At 38.9% G+C, this 16,797-nt stretch overlaps 1 protein-coding gene across 13 annotated transcripts in view; it reads left to right on the top strand.

The window, feature by feature from the left end:
* The window catches only part of LOC150090662 (MAGUK scaffold protein DLG1-like), an 800,778-nt gene that overhangs the window by 375,982 nt on the left and 407,999 nt on the right, over nucleotides 1-16,797 (top strand). Inside the window, exon 1 of one of the 13 annotated variants that reach the window (XM_090372144.1) lies at nucleotides 1,337-1,431. The exons of 11 other annotated variants lie outside the window; for them this stretch is intronic. In XM_090372144.1, coding sequence (XP_090228270.1) covers nucleotides 1,375-1,431 — 57 coding nt within the window. In that variant the 5' untranslated portion in view covers nucleotides 1,337-1,374. Of the gene's footprint in view, nucleotides 1-1,336; nucleotides 1,432-16,797 lie in introns of those variants that run through there. One more of the 13 variants, XM_090372161.1, reaches the window with a different exon arrangement.

Raw genomic sequence — 16,797 nt, 5'->3', positions numbered from 1 at the left:
GTCAAACGTTTACAGATGGAGAGAATGCTAATTTTTCGATTTCGTTAACCTTTTTCACTTTTTTTTTAATCCCTACTTCATTAATTCATTTTTAAAACGATTCACTCAGTCCTCTTCTGTTTTTAACACCCTTGTGTGGGTGTGTATTGTAAAAATAGATACATTGTAAAAATGCTTATAGTGCAGGCAATTTTTAATATTCCACATTGAATTCTTTTTGTCGCTAATAAAGCAATGTTTGTCCTCATTTTTGTAAACCACGTGTGGATTTTCTGTGGTGGGGAGGCTCTGCAATCGACATCCTTCCTTATGTTGAAGTAGGGTGTATTCATGACGAAGTTCTGCTAACATCTGTAATTAGAAATTTTACGAATAAATGGTCGATTAATGGACGTTCCATGCTGAGTGATAACACATGCTATCTTGCTAATTGAGACATAGAGAATGGGATCAAACTTGTGTCTTAAGTTTCACTTAGTGATTGGTTAAAGAAGTAATGAGCATATTGTTTCTTAAGTTATGCTCGTATATTCAGCATGAGACCTTTTGTACAGTCTTTTCACAAATGAATTACGGAGCTTATTACGCATTTAGACATTTCATTTATCTGATTAAACTGAAATTTAAAAGAAACATGCTTTTTTTATTCACGTTTTTTTTTTTTTTTTTCAGCCCAACCGTTTCTTGACATATCCATCGCATTTCTCTAGCCTGAAATAAAAGTAGTTTAAAGTAACTTGTAATAAGTATTAGTAAACTCTTCATAAATTAGTGTTTTTCTAAGTCGTGCTATTTCGAAGTTAAGCTAAAAATATTGACCACATACACGCACAACACCGCCCACCCACATAGGCCAGATGTTGGGCTGTAGAAGTATAGAAAAAGAAAGAGCAGGAAGTAAAATGTATGAAGAGCAGTGAAACGCTTAGCGAAAAATAAGAAACTGTGACACAGGAATTTTATCCCTTTAGGGCGTTGCAAATCCGTTTAGATAGTTGCTAACGAACATGCAGAATTTGGGAGTTTTGGCGGTGTTCATGAGGAATTATAATTGGAATTCCGTGTGTATGTGTGTGTACGCGCACGCCCATAAAAATGTGGTTTTTTAACATCCACGTACGTGCATGAGTGAATATAGGCGAACTCGTCGTCACAATAGAAAAACAGCAGGACTCATACATTTATATGAATTGTCACGTAATGTTGCTTGCATATAAATTATGACATCCGCTGCCTGGTCACATGTTCGGATGTCATATCACATGACTTGTCAGTTGTACATACTTTCGGTGTCCAAAGAGCAATAATACAGTACTGTACTTGCTGTATGATGAACCAACTTGAAATCAAGTAAGGAAGTGATGTGAGGATGCTATGGGAGCTGAAAATTCTTCTGCAACAAGCTTGCCTGCTGAGTTCATAGGAAAAAAGGTATTTCTTTCAGTTTTAGGGAGGCAAATAACCTTTCTGTTGCACGTACAGTGCTAGCTAAATATCCTATTGGGATGTCGTACATTACGAGTTGTAAATATGCTGCGTTGTAATCGAAAATGTATGTCAAATATAAAGTAATGTTAGTAGCTCTTTTTTCTGATTCCATTGTAATATTAAAGTACATTTTAAGCATTTTTATTCTATTTCAGTACTCGTGTTGTAAAAAAAAAAGGTCAATGAATAATTTCCCATATTTTAATTATGTTCTTAGTGACGAAATTTTTTAGAAAATGTCAAGGCCTAAACGCTTAGCAAACCTAAGACAATTCTACCAGCCATAAAAGCGTACCAAAAGGGCTACGTTTTATTTCTTTGATCGCATATACTGTACATGTCCGCAGATGTCTACTCCGCGAAAAATGACCGAGATCACCTTGAAGGGCATAATTTTTTGGCATGCGCCGTAATTGATTGCATCGAAACGTCTCCTCCGGTGACACCTTAAGTTTTATAAGTATCTGTCAGCACTCATAAGGGACACGTCTATCTTAGAACATTTCAGAGTTGTTCAAAGATGTTGATTAAAAACAACTGATAGAAAATATCCATAAGGTCTTCCATTTACCAAACCCTTGGAGCCTTGTAAATCTTCACCGCTGATTGGTGCCACAAGTCAGTGTCATCATTTGTGTGCAACCTCATCACTCTTCTTGTGCTAGAAACTGTGAACTGAGCAACGTACTGTGATTCTCTCTCTCATCCCGAGTCATTTTGTAAATAATTTGATTAGAAGAATTTCATACAGTATAACTCTTCAAAGTATTTGAATACTAGTAATATTGAAGAAATGTATTTTTCTTTAACTGGAACAGTACTTTTTCATGGTTCTCTGGGCCTTATCCGTATTTTATTGTCGTGCGAATCATGGTTTAACTGTTGTGTGTTACCCTCAGTTCTCTATCTTTTCACAACATCGGGTATACGCTGTATAGGGTATACAGCGTATACCCATGTGTGTGTCCGGCATATTTATACCCTATATAAGGGTATACAGCGTATACCTGTGTGTGTGTCCGGCATATTTACTTACTTATACATACGGCATATATATTAAAAATAATAAAACTATAAGTATTGCCTAAGAATAACATCGTATACCATCCACTACAGCCCTGTACACAAGTACACGTGCTTTGAGTGACTGTGATTCAAGCCCGCGACCTTTCTACCACGGCAAGATCCAGGTATTCCTCATTGGGTGACCTTCAACCTTATTCATGCGGGGTAGAGCAAGGACCCCTCTAAAACGAATATAGTCACCAAATAAACGGAATTCTGGCACATGACAGCAGTCATATGAGTCTGAGAAACTAGTAGGTCCATTCCGCTGAACCGAGTAGGATACAGTGTGAATGTAATGCAGCAAATCACCCACAGAACATGAGACCGACTTTTGATGTGCTGGTAACCAAGCCCACTGTGTTGGGGTCGTCACGCTCAGCCACCACTGCCTACATAACCAGCCGAAGCACAGGACTTCTGAAGAAACCAGCTGAGGAAACGTCTTCCAGTTGTTCACGTGTGAGAAGACTTCAGGTAGTGTATCAAATTACAACAGTTCAAACCAGGGGAGCAACATATTTGTTTCAAGGCTTGTTAAAGAGCTAAAGCAACTAGTGTTAAAACCTTATATATGAGCATCAACTGGCAGTTTATAATAATAATAATAATAATAAAATTCTTTATTCATAAAAATGTAGGACACGATTCCCGCTACAGGCGACCAGAGGAATCTTACAATTAAGTGGACACATTACATTCAGTACATACAGAACTACGTGAGTACACAGCAAATACATAGAATACATAGTGCAATATACACAGCTAATATTGCAACAAATGTATTTTATAGTTATTATAATAGATTGATTTTACAGAGCTTATATTCCATTATAGTACATAGATTTTATAGTTATTATATATACAAGCTGCAACACATTGAGACAGTCTGGAGACTTTCACTGGGAGTTGACTAGTTCCGCTGACAATTGCAGGAATGCTGACTGCACTTGACTATGGATTTGCGCTTTTATTCTCTGTAGACAGAATCTCTGGACCACACATCCAAATCAATGTTTGCGGAGTTCAGCGCGCCGATGTTATGCAAGAACTCTTAAAACCAAGACGGGAAACAGCGAGTTCCCGAAACGTAGCCATAAATAGTTTGTGTTTGGCATCGAGGGGGTTCATTTCCTTTAAAATTGTATTATTTCGAAATTAAATTACTTAATCTACCACGTGATATAATAGTGTAGTGTCTATCAATTCATTAACATAATAATGAACAATCACATAACCCCCCCTCTTCCAAGTAATTATATAATCATGATGCTTTCTGTATCATGCGCAGACCAACGGATGTTGTTTATGGCCAACTCAGTCAACTAGTAAACTGATGCAACTCGAACATAAACCACGATTTTGTAATTCCAGTTCCTAAATAAATGAGCAAAATGAAGTCGTCTTTGCCAGGATGCACATTGAATACCTACATCTAAGTCATTTTTTCTTGCACACAGGCGATAATCCTTCACAGTGTACTGATTGTGGTACCACCCTCACAGTTTCTCTACCTCTCCATAAATAAAAAGAACAATAAAACATACCTTTGGAGATGAGTCTCTCTGAATTATTTATCCCAGCGAAATGCTTATATTCACTCATCTAATTAGTGTACTGTGTCCATATAACTGAAAGCTTCATGTCTTGCTAACTGACTACAATATTAGATAGGACACATCGATAGGCCCAAGTGGAAAAAGCAGCCCTTGTACTGTTAAAACCATAACAGTGGGAAAGCATTAATCTTCGTTAAATTCTGGTTAATTGGTGTTGGGTGTTTTTACTCTCCTATTGTATGTGTGTGCAGGGTGATTATTTCTTTAGCAACGCCGAAGAACTTTGTTTCAGGAGGCTTGTAAACAGAAAAGGGTAAAGTTTATGTAACATGGATAACGATGAAGATATTGTATGAAATTAACAGGCTTCAAGAGCGAGGGTCAGTACTGAGAATACTTTCCTTTAGTAGTGGTTTCTAAACGGTCTCATAAACTGTCCGGCTGTGTTCTGCATGGAGATGATTTTTTTTTTTTTTTTTTTTTTTTTTGTGTGTGTGTATATTAAATAAAAATCACGTGGATGTGATTTTGATTTAACACACACGCACACACAATTGCGCCCGTTTTGCCGTGGATGTTAAGTATTTCCGTGCCACCGGTAAGTCAAATTTTAGTAATTTAAGATTTTTTAATTTTTATGCGCACTAGAGTAGTAAGTGGCGAATCATAATTTGGATACCTTTCGAAATCTCTCCTTTGAACATTTGAATACTGCAATAAATCGATAGCAGCACTGTTTTCACTTTACGTAGTTTTTATTCATCATATCTTATTTCATTCGCTAGGAGGTTTTTTTTTTTTTTTTTTTTAGTTTTTTTTTTTCTTTCTGGTATTTTTCATGCATTAAAGCTGTGAATGAAATATAAAAAGGTTTCCATTTGACTTAATTAAGAATTTACGTTTCTCTTAGCCGAAACCTAGTCTCGAATGCCTTCAATTTCTTAATGAAATGGGATAGCTTTACATCGATCGAGACCACACAAGAAATAAAGAAGAGTAACGGATTAGAGTTCTAACTTCATTATTAGTTTTATTCGGGAAAATAACCGAATTTAGCATCTCCGTCTCTGGAAATATGACGCAGGACATTTTGCCATTTAATTATAATAACGCAGTCACCGGTATTCGAGAATTGGATTGGATTGTCACCTTTGGAAATGTATCCAGTGGATATTAATTAAAACTAACTTTGCGGAATCTTATTTTTCTCTTGTGTTTTCTAACACTTACTTCGGAGAAGGATGTACACGCTCTTTGTGTGTGAAAAGTAATTGGATATTGATTGATGTCCACGTGAAACTAATGTGTTAACGGTTTTTTTGTGTTAAGTTTATTTGTAGTTTTTACCCAGGAAAAACATCATTCTTTGAATATTTTGCCTGGGTAAACTACTACAGCCTATCACTTAAAGTTATGCATTCTAAATATTTCTGCAGTTAGAGAACTAATCTTTCCCACACTGTTCATATGTTGTGGATTTAATGTAACACTGTTCATGTGTTGTGGATTTAATGTACTTCACAGTTGCCTTGGTAACGGAACAAAAACTGCTTTGTTGTATGAATGTAATATTACTGCATAAAAATTACATGCATACAACATTTCTGCATAAATAAAGCTTAGATTATGCTATTCTTTATCAGTGTTGAATGACAGTTATTTTTCATTTATTTAATTAATTTATGAATTTTTCATAAATTAATGAAATAAGAAATAAATGAATTTTTCATTCATTTATTACTTCGCCTAAAAATGGCTGTAAAAACAAATGTCTTGTGAGCGATGATACAGGCACGGATGAAAAATTGGTCACCTGTGTAGTTTTTAATTTAATAATGTGTAACCCCGCCATTATCACGAATCACTCATGAATACTACCATTACCTGCCTGGATAGTAGGCACTATGTGCACGTTGGATCTATAATCTCCTGTTGCCTGCACCACCGACGAAGGCGTCCGTTGGTGTGCTTGCATAGTGTTAGGGGAAAGGCGCCTCCGGTGGTTCCCACATCTGCGCCATATAAACTCTGTGGGGACAAACAGTATCACTGTGAAAGCTAGAAAGTGCTATGTGTTGTTAATGAAGCATTGTTGTTGGATATCCTGGCTTTTGGCCGCAGGGCTCCTGGAGGGACCCCATGTTGCCCGCACACACCACTATGAGGTAGCCAGGCTGCGGATAATCCTCTGGCTAGTCTCCTCCAGGTCGCCTGAGCTTCCTGAAAAGAGACCAAGTAAAAAAAAAAAAAAAAAATTGAGTACAGAATGTACCAGAGAGAGAGTAAAGGAAACGAGGTATAGATAGAGCGACAGAGGATGTAAGGGAACGCATCCTCCGCAGGTTGGGTGGGATTTCTTCCACCTAAGCGGAAAGTGGAAGAATAGGGCCCTCGAGAGGGTGGAAAGACAGCCATATGTATCAAGAGAGACACGAATGAAACAATTCAAGCGACCTGAATGTCAATTCCAGTAGGTAGAAGTGGTCACAATCTAGGCGAAGATGTTCACAGTCAGGTTGAGACAGTCGAATCTGGACGAATCTGAGGTGGAGATGTTCAGTATATCAGAAAAGAGTGCCGATCAGTGTGCATTGGTTCCAGAATGCTGTACCAATGATCTTTTTCTGGTGAAGAGATCACGGGTGAAGGCAGAGAAAGCGTGGTACTGGTCTTCCTCATTGATCAGAAGATGTTCCTTTCCTCGAGGCAAGCCATGTACCTTTGTTATGAGCAACGTTCGCAGGTCCTCGTAGAGATGATACCAGATACCTGCACAGTAGGTTATAGTGGGAATAAATACGGCTTTGTATAGCACCTGCAGTGAGCGGCGATTGAGGCCCCAGTCAGACCTGCTGATCCTTGCTACCATTGCGGTGTAGTTCCTAACTTTGCGATGAAGGTATTCTAGATGCGGGTAAAACGTAAAGCTTGGGTCAAGAAATACCCCAAGGTACTTCATCTCAGTTGCCAGTTTGATGGTTCTACGAGCAATTTTAATCTGCTGCGGCAGATTAAATTTTAAAATTATAATTTCTCCACAGAGATAATTTCAAATTATCTCTGTGGTAAGTTCCTCTTTAGTGACTGAAGAATCCACAAAAAACTAAGATAAGGAGCCTGGGCCGCGCTTCCTTGGAATTTCCGCTCGAAGACCTAACCTCGCCATTCTCTCACAACTCCTGATTTGTTCGACGTCCTCCCTAGACACAGTTTCCACAGCAGTGCTCCTGTTCTGGGTTTTCTTAATTGTTTTTACCTTAATCTACGTTAATTTTTACCTAAGTTAATCATGGTTTCAGGGTATTGATGACCTTAGATTTTACTTCTTCACTGGTGCCCAATGTGCTCTCCTGATTAGCTTTGATAATTACAACATGCCTTGGACCCTGGGAGGGGAGAAGGCTGTTTTGAAGCAGAAGCATATGATTCAGATGTATTGATAGTGGGTTGGGATACATCTCCATCCGACACTTTGGCTGTATTACTGTTATCAGGAACTCCAGTAAGGTGAGTGATGGTTCCTAACATTTTGCTGTGTACCTGGTTTGAGCCTTCAGTTATTCATTGTTAATAATGACTTTGTACAGTGTCCTCTCTAATGAATCCCAGGCACAATTTATCTTGGTAACAGCCTCCTTTGAGATTTTTGTCTTCTCCACTGCTAAGCAGCATTCAACTCTGCGATGAAGAATTGGAATAGTCCTGAGCTCTGACACCTCCAATAGCCACTGATTGATAATACGTCAGTTTCCAAAACATCTGGCAATTGGGGTCGGGGGGGATCTGACTCTTGTGAATTTTAATGATTTTTTTGAGAATTTTCTTAAGTCTTTTTCTTCCACTTTAGAGAGTGGGAACCGAGAGGGCTCTCCCCCTTCTTTACTACAACATATATTCTCTGCTTGATGTATTCGGCCAGCATCCTGTAAGCTCCTGAGATAATTCTTATCTATTCTCCAGCTTTAATTTAGCAGAGCCCTCTTCCAAACCATTCTTGCCTGAGAGACATCACTTGTGGTCAGATTCGTTAACCGATCCACAACAATGTCTTGCACTCCATGTGGGGGAGACGATTGAAACATGAGCTTTCAAAACTTTTTTTGCCCTTTCTTCTTGGTAGTGACGGGGGTGGTAGGTCCCTTTTAGAGTTTTCTTCATCAGAAGCGAGTCTCTCTCGCTTAAAGAGCCTTGCAACAACAACCGGGTTGAGATGTCCATTACCAGTCCCAGCCATAACTTGGGAAAATAGTGTTGGGGTGAAGGAGACCGATAGATTCCGGAATATAACACTAATTTGTACACAGGAACAGTCTGCGGTGCAACACCAATTCAGGAAAAAACAGCATTTCAGTAGAATAATAATAATAATATTATTATTATTATTATCATGTCTACAGGCTAGACTTCGGTCTATCTGCACCTGAAAAGCCGAATTTACGCAGAACTTCTGCAAAACGGGCCTGTATGGAAGAGGCTTCTCCACCACCGGGGAGCAGCCAGTACCCGGACATTTCCTCCGGTGGACGTCCTCAGGCACGTAGAACCGGGCCTGAGTCCACCTTCTGACAGTACCTTATGCACTCAAGTCCCACACCCACCGGAAGTAGTGCTATACTGGTGGGTCTCAGCGATCCCGCTCCCAGACTGCCCAAACCTGGGCAGCAAAAAAAAATAAAAAATAAATAAAATAATAATAATAAATAAAATAAAATAAGAAAAAAATAAATAACTAAATAATATATATATATATAAAACAGTAATAAAAATAAAATAAAATAAGGAAAAATAAAATAATAATAAAATAATGATAATAAAAAATGAAATATGTAAAAACAAATAGACACGGCGGGGGGGGGGGGAACAATCCAACAACTCCATATCCTACAAACACACAAAAAATAATAATAAATAAATAATAATAAAAGATTAAAATCGGACATTGGGAGAACTGTCGAACAACCCCTTGTTCAAACAAACAATATATATATATATATATATATATTTTTTTTTTTATAACGACCCTAATTTGTAAGCATTAGTCTAATCCAATGTCTTCTCCGTTGGAAAACAGTTACACAAAATTCTTGTAATGTATCAAATTTTACTTGGTTGACAATATAATCACTTTCATTACCACTAATTAAATCATTAATCTTTAATATCTGTGTTCAGTTTATAAACAACAATCATATAATATATGATTCCAAGTTTTTAATTGACCACAAGTGCACAAAGGAGAACTTACCAGGCCAAAATAATGTAATTTATAATTCAGTGACCCGTGGCCAGTTAAAATGTACGACATTTCCATAACAGGAGGGGGGGGAAACATTGGTTATGCTTATTATCAAAATTAAATGTGACCTTAGAGATAAATAATCTAGTCACCTCTCCAGTTGCACTGCTATCCCATCTCTGTTGCCAGATATGAACCAGTTCAGTCAGCATGTTTTCCTTGGCTTTAGCCATACCAATAGTAAGATCTGGAGTAATGTTCAAGAAGGTAATGTCTTCATGATTTTTAATATACTAGCAAAGTGCCCGATACACAATATATAAGTCTAATGGCAAGTGGCCAACCAATACCTGCATGGCATTGGTCGAGACTGTTCTGCATAAATCTGCATAAATTAGCAACAACATAAATAAATAAATAAATCTTTATTGTGAAGTAGAATTACAGCACAATATCCCATCACGGCGACGAGCGCCAGGGGTTCACATATAGATAACATAAGTACAAATTCAAATGGCTACAAAATATAGCGAACACATACAAAAGGCTACAAAATACAGATTACAAATGCAAAAAGAAATACAAATACATCATAGAAACAAGGAGCTGAACACAAATAAAGAAAAACAAATACAACTTGGCAGTGATTCAGGTTTCAAGAGCTTTGATAAAGTTGTGTCTGTCCTTCTTTTTACTTATTATGGTGTCGATGTCGGCGTCCACACGGTTGAGGGCAGCGAGCATCTGCTTGGGCAGAAATCTATCGGTGAGTACAGCCTGTTGTGGTGAGCCACAAGTGCTGGTACCGACCTTAGGCTTGGCTGTGGAATCCTCCAAGAGCAAGCATTCCAAATATTTGGAGATGATATTTGGCCTGAGATGAGTTTGGCTGTGAAGACCAGCCTCTTTTCAACGATCAGGAACTTCAACCTCGGGATGTCGAGTGCTTGTGCCATCATGGTAGTTGTGGTAGCGGGAGGTAGCCGAAGCTTGTTATTCGCCCATTTCAGTAGCCAGTATTCAGCAGTGTACACCCGCTTAAGGTTTGTATGTGCAGCAGAGGCCCATATTTCTGCACCATAGAGAATGGCAGGGTAGACGGTGGAGGTGATGAACCTTTTGACAGTGGCAGGATGTCGGACGTGTAGCAGCTGCTGCTTTGAGATCCACCGTAGACGAGAAAATCTGGTACTGAGTTTGTCGATCTGGTTGACAAAGGACATCTTTTGGTCGAACAGAACGCCAAGGTCTGTGTGCGAGGGTACGTTTGGTATTCGTACCCCTGCGAGTGAAACGTTGAGTACTGTCGGCATGGATTTAAGGGAGAATATAACCTGAGCAGACTTCAGAGGGTTAATTTTTAGATTGAAGTTTGCCAGGTACAATTCTAGATCCTTAAGTTGGGAATTGATCCTGTTGCTGAGCTGGGCGGGGTTGTCGCCAGGGTTAATTGGAGTCAGCAGTTTGAAGTCATCGGCATAGCATAGGAGACCATTCGTTGAGGCAATAATGGGCACGATGATGGCTGTGAACAGGACACCCCCCTGCGGTACTCCAGCAGTAATGTCGCAGGATAGGGTATGTTGCTGCCGATGGAGAATAAGTATTCTGTGACTGAGAAGTGATTCCAAAAAGCACAGCATATCACCTCGAATGTGAAAATTCTCCTTAAGTAGGAGGAGCAAGGCCGGAATCGACACGGCATCAAAGGCTGCGCTTATGTCGAGGTATGTGGTTGCTAGCTCAGCTCTTTGTTCGAATGCTGAGAGAATACGTTCTGTGGTGGCTGCCAAGTTAGTGATTGATGATTTTCCTGCGATAGCATAGTGGATTTCAGGTGGTTTCGTCTGGAGGATTTGTTGAGTGAGTGTGGGTAGCAAAGCCTTTTCAAGAGTTTTTAACAGACAAGAGGCAACTGATATGGGTCTGAAATGGCTGACGTTTGTGGCAAATTGGTTTTTGGGGATAGGGTACACTCTGTATTTATTCCACTGGGGTGGGAAATAATGCTCAGCGAGGCATCTGTTGTAGATCGAGAGAAGAGGGCCTATGATGAATGTGCTTAAGCATTTGATCATAAATTGTGGAATTCCATCCTCCCCAACAGTGGCTGTTGTGGGAAGGGAATTGATGGCACGTATGAGCTCCTGTTCCGTGATCTGGATAGTCCCTAGGACATCTGAAGGGTTTTCATAGTCAGGCTGGACAACTGTAGATGGGACTGTGGTTGTATTTGAAAATCTGGCGATGTATTTGAGCCATTCTTGAGGATCAAGCATGTGATTGAATCCACCATGCGGAGCAGCATAGAATGGCTTTCCTTTCTTCAGAGTGCGGTTAAGGTTCACTTGGATTGCGTCAGCTTTCTTTCGATTAAAGTGGGCCCTGGCACGGGAAAAGGCGATTCTGCTTTACTGTCATTCGTATGCTCAAGCATTGAACGCTGTATAGATAACAATTTCTGCTTAAATTTAACGTTTGAAACTCTAAAATACCATATTGATGCCCCATAAGCATCAACTATAGGTAAAAAGACTGCTTTATGGTACAAGTTTAAAACCCTCCTTTTAATTGCCAATATGATCAGGTCAACCAAATTATAGTTGAACTGAATTTTTTGACTTTTTCATGCAGATAGTTTAAATGAGTTTGTTTTAGTTAGTTGTTGCCGCATTGGCTTCTGTGGCCATAATGCACCTCCCAAGGTTTTTGCAGTACTCTGATCCAAGCCCGAGGTGGGATTCGAACCCGCAATCTTTGGGTTTCCAGGCAGGCACTTTTACTCACCCAGCTAGCCCGGTCAGCCGTTTAAATGAGGAAAAAACGATAACTTGTCATCAATTCTTAAGCCTAAGTATTTCACTTCTGATACTAAAGGAACCTGAACCCCTTTAATTAAAGCTTTGGGTGGTCGACCGTAATTTAGTTTCCCTTAAGTAACATCATAACAGATTTGGTTGTGGAATCAATAATTTATGCAGATCAGCCCATAGTACTAAACTATCTAAAACCTGGGCCACTTTTGCTTCTAGTACAGATCTGGATTAACCTGTTACACATAAGACCAAGTCATCCGCATAAGCAATTTATGCACAATTTCCATTGATTGATCTAGCGTAAATTAAGCACTAAATTCCAAAAAAGTGGGCCCAATACAGACACCTGTGGGCACCCTCTCAAGAATTTCCTTTCAAACTTGAAATGTTTAGACTTAAGAATAATTTTCCTACCGGTTAGGTAACTTTGTATCGTTCTGTACAAAAATGTTGGATACTATTCCCCTTAATGCAAACAGGATACTGTCGTGCATACCACGTCAAAGGCTCCAGTAAAGTCTTAAAGTAACTAACACATACTTATTCATTACCTGACTAGTATATTTCATAAGGTCATTAATGGCATCCCCCGTAAAATGCCCTCTCTTAAAGCCGTATTGATGTGGTAACATCAATTCAACTCGATCCATGAGTTGACCAAGTCTTAAAACTAGCAGCCTCTCAAACATTTTGTCAAGATTGGCCAAGAACTAAATCGGCCTATAACCTCTTGATTCATTTAGTTGTTTACTGACTTAGATAATAATATAACCAAACCAAAATTTCAGATTCTTGGAAAGGTACATTGAAGTAAACACTTATTATACAAATTAACCAAGGTATGAGGATAAATTTCAATCACTTGAGAATGGCAGCATTTTCAACTAAGTCAAGCCCTGGGGTTTTAGAAATATTTATTTGTTTAGAAACTGTTCGCAACTCATCCAAAGTAAATAATTCAGTATCATCAGATCCAAGGTAAGATAAATTAGACAGCCTAATACTCTCTTACTCTATTGTTTCTACCCCGCCTACCTGATATGGAAACCACTCATGTTATTGCCTATGCTGTTGTTAGCCAATCAGTAGTTTCCACACCATTCACAATCAGTGTTTATCATAACCCCCAGGGGTCTGTATTGCCCACATTAGCAACTAAATTTCTCCATGTCCATAATTTTCTCTCATTTATAGCCTTATAATAAACCTTTTTATTTTTATAACAAGCATGATAAAATAAAGCCTCATTATGCCCCCACTGCCTGTACCTCCGATATGCCTTCCTACATGCAAAAATTCTTTCTTTAACCTAGATAATTCAACATTCCACCAACTAACAACACGCCTCTTTAAGTTATTGTCTTTTAGAGGCACAACTCAAAGCTCTAAATAGTGAACACTGAATATAAAAAAACATATTCACCAGCATTTAAAGAATTTAAATGAAACATGTTATCATTCGAAAAATCCAAGGATAAGGACCTTACAAAACGTGTCCAATTAATCTTCTTATAAGTAAATCTAATTAACTCTGAGTTATCAAAATCTGTACTATCATTAAAAACCTCTAATTTAGTTTGAAAAACTAAAGATCTGTGATCACTGTTTGTGTAATCTGTTTACACATGCCAATGACAAATTCGTCTGGATAGTCCTTGAGTCACTAAAGTCAAATCTATATTTGACCTGCCATGAACATTTTTGAAGTATAAGGCTGTCCTGGTTTATGAACTACGCATATATTGTTCGAAAGAATAAAATCATCCATAAAACGACCTCTCTGGTCAACCATACCATTAAAACCATAAATTAGACTTAGCATTAGAATCCATTGCAACAATTATAATAGAAGTGAGTTCGGCCATGGGGGAGCCAATAAACATAAACATAGTGCTGAGATAGAGGCCAAGAAAATAGTGCTTGATGTGCACCGAATGGGGGCGTCTCCGTAGCCAGGTGGGAAGGAGCAGCAGTGCGTAGCACACGCTTCTTGATTAGACCGGGGTTCGAGCCGTCACCATCAAATACGGAGGATGCGGAAAGGTCAGGGGAGTGACCACTGCATATTCCCGGAGCAATATGGCCTTAGTTGCTAATGCTCCTAAAAACCAAAAAACAACAACAGCACCGAATGGCACTTTTCAAATGAGGAAAACTAACCACTGGAATACTTTGACAAACGATGTCAGTTTTGCACGCCAAGCAGAAGTAGTTTACAGACGAAAGGTTACAGTTCGTCCCATAGGACGTAGGTTGTAATGGAAAACGGAGCTGTAGGGGAGAGAAGCTCAAAAACTCCGTTTCTAGAGGGTGCGTGCACTGAGATGCTAAGCGAATGTCCGCCTGCATTACCGATCAAAATGAAGAATAAAGTGCTAACCTAGTTAAGGTCTTGCTGGCATAACACATCGTCTATAGTGTCAATCAAGACTGACCCAGAGACAATACCAATAGATATTAACTAGAGTACTGGCAGCTACATATTTGAATGTAGCTGTCTTCTAATTAGAGCTGGACCTCTAACACGAATAAGGTGTTGCTTGCAGTTCCATCTAAGCACACAGAATCTTGCTTTCACTTGAACAGTTGATTATACACCTTTGAACCAAAATATTATGACCAACGAGTCATTATGCAAATCGAAGCAACTGCAAGCGAACTACGGTGCGTGCGCGGGTCGCGACACCATATAAAAAACACCTGATACTGAGCTCCATTAATTACTGTTACTCTTGTTCTTCAAATGTGAAAGACAGTGGACTTAAGCTGGTTTGACAAGAGCCAAATTGTAATGGCCAGACGACTGGGTCAGAGCATATCCGAAACGGCACGACTGGTGGGTGCTCATGGTCAGCCGTGGTTAGTACCTACCGAAAGTGGTCCGAGGAGGGGAAACCCACGAATCGCCGGCGAGGTGTTGGACAACCACGGCTCATCGATGCTCGAGGTGAGCGAAGGCTCTCCCGGATGGTACGCCAACTGCCCAGATTGAGTGAATCGCTGGCGTTCTCTGATTGGCTTCTGTGGAACGGCTTCCCCTTATTTATGGTAGCCTCTAGGCGAAGCTTTATTGCCTCCTTCTTGTTCCTAATAAAAATTGCCCTAGCTCGGGAGAAGGCAGTTCTGTCCGAGTGTGAGCCGGAGTTTTTCCACTTTTTGTGCATGTTCTGTTTAACCTAGAAGCTTTCAGAGACTTTTGGATTCCACCAGGCCTTTGAATGCTCTGTGATGGTTAGTTTCTTGGTTGCAGCATAGAGAGAAACAGTGGCTATCCATCTTGTCAGCAGATCAATCCCGAGTTCGGGTCGCAATTATCAAGGATATCCCAAGTCCTTTGCTTCATCCCACACGAACTAAAGGAACCTGTATTAAGAGTTACACAAGTATAAAGAGATCTGCTGTTGATAGGAAGAGTAGCATCAAAATTAAAATAGGATAAGTGTTCAGGAAAATCAATGAGGGAAGAGCAATTTACTAGGCAAACAGATTACCAAACTGGGAGGAGCATAAATCATAATAATATGGAATACCATGCCATTCATATGGTACAGCCAAGCCAGAAACTTTGAAAATCGCGAATGATAATAGTAGCGTGTGATGAAAAAAGTGAAAACCGAAATTTAAGAGATTACCTACATCTTTGAAACGGAACACTTTTTTAACAAAGATTCCTTAGGAGGTAATCGATACTTAAAATAATGGACTTAGAGGAGCGAAAAGAACGGAAATGGAAAATCTTGAATATTTAATGTAGATTTAAAGGTAATCTCACTTGCAAATGATGTCCAAAATGTTTTTGAAGCGCAGGCGATTAAAGTGAAGAAATTATACCACATATTTTGATATCGTCACTTTACAGTTGAGGCTGCACATTGGAAGAGTTTAAAGAGGATAACCAGGGGCGTGGAGACTTGGAAAATCCTAGAACCGATGAAAAAATATTTAACTTTTAATCACAACAGAAGCAAGCATGTGGTTCTTGAAGAAATCTTTTTTTCAATGGAGTAAAGATGGCTGGAATTCAGTATAGTTTTAGTCTAGGCAACGAAATATGAGAATTAATACAATCAAATGTATGGAAAAGGTTTAAAAAGGGCAACATCTATTTGACTAAGATTAGTTACATTTTACCACTGTTACGACAAATGAAATGAGAACACCACACTAGAACAAGCTTCAGAAAAAATGCTTGGTCATAATCCAAACTGCTTTTGAGAATAAAGGAAAGGAAAGGAAAGGAAAACCACTTTATATGTATAAGCATTAAATTTTCAAAAAGTGTTTCTCAAGCGGTTAAGAGTTATTATTTTTTTTTTTTTTATTTTATAAGTCTGTAACTTACGTGAATTGGACCTATCTTCCTTTTTTGAACTTGCATTGAAAGCTGGTTTCAGTGCACACGGATAAATATGTTGGGAAATACAAAGATTAACTAGATCAGACGGAACTACATTTCATAATGATGCTTATACTCTGAACTTAGAGTGTAAACATTATATTTACGCTACTAGGAGGATATTTTGCGTTTTTTTTTTTTTTTTTTTACATAATAAAACTTTAAAAGATCGGCTGTGACCATTTTTTTTACTGCTCTACAAAACCTTTCCGTTTAACACTCGTATTTTATGCAGGT

The sequence above is a fragment of the Mastigoproctus giganteus genome, chromosome 1 (genome assembly GCF_048544385.1).
Source record: "Mastigoproctus giganteus isolate SK-2022 chromosome 1, ASM4854438v1, whole genome shotgun sequence".
Taxonomy (NCBI): Eukaryota; Metazoa; Arthropoda; class Arachnida; order Uropygi; family Thelyphonidae; genus Mastigoproctus; species Mastigoproctus giganteus.
Note: the sequence above shows the minus strand (reverse complement) of the source record. Positions and strands in the feature narration are given on the sequence as shown.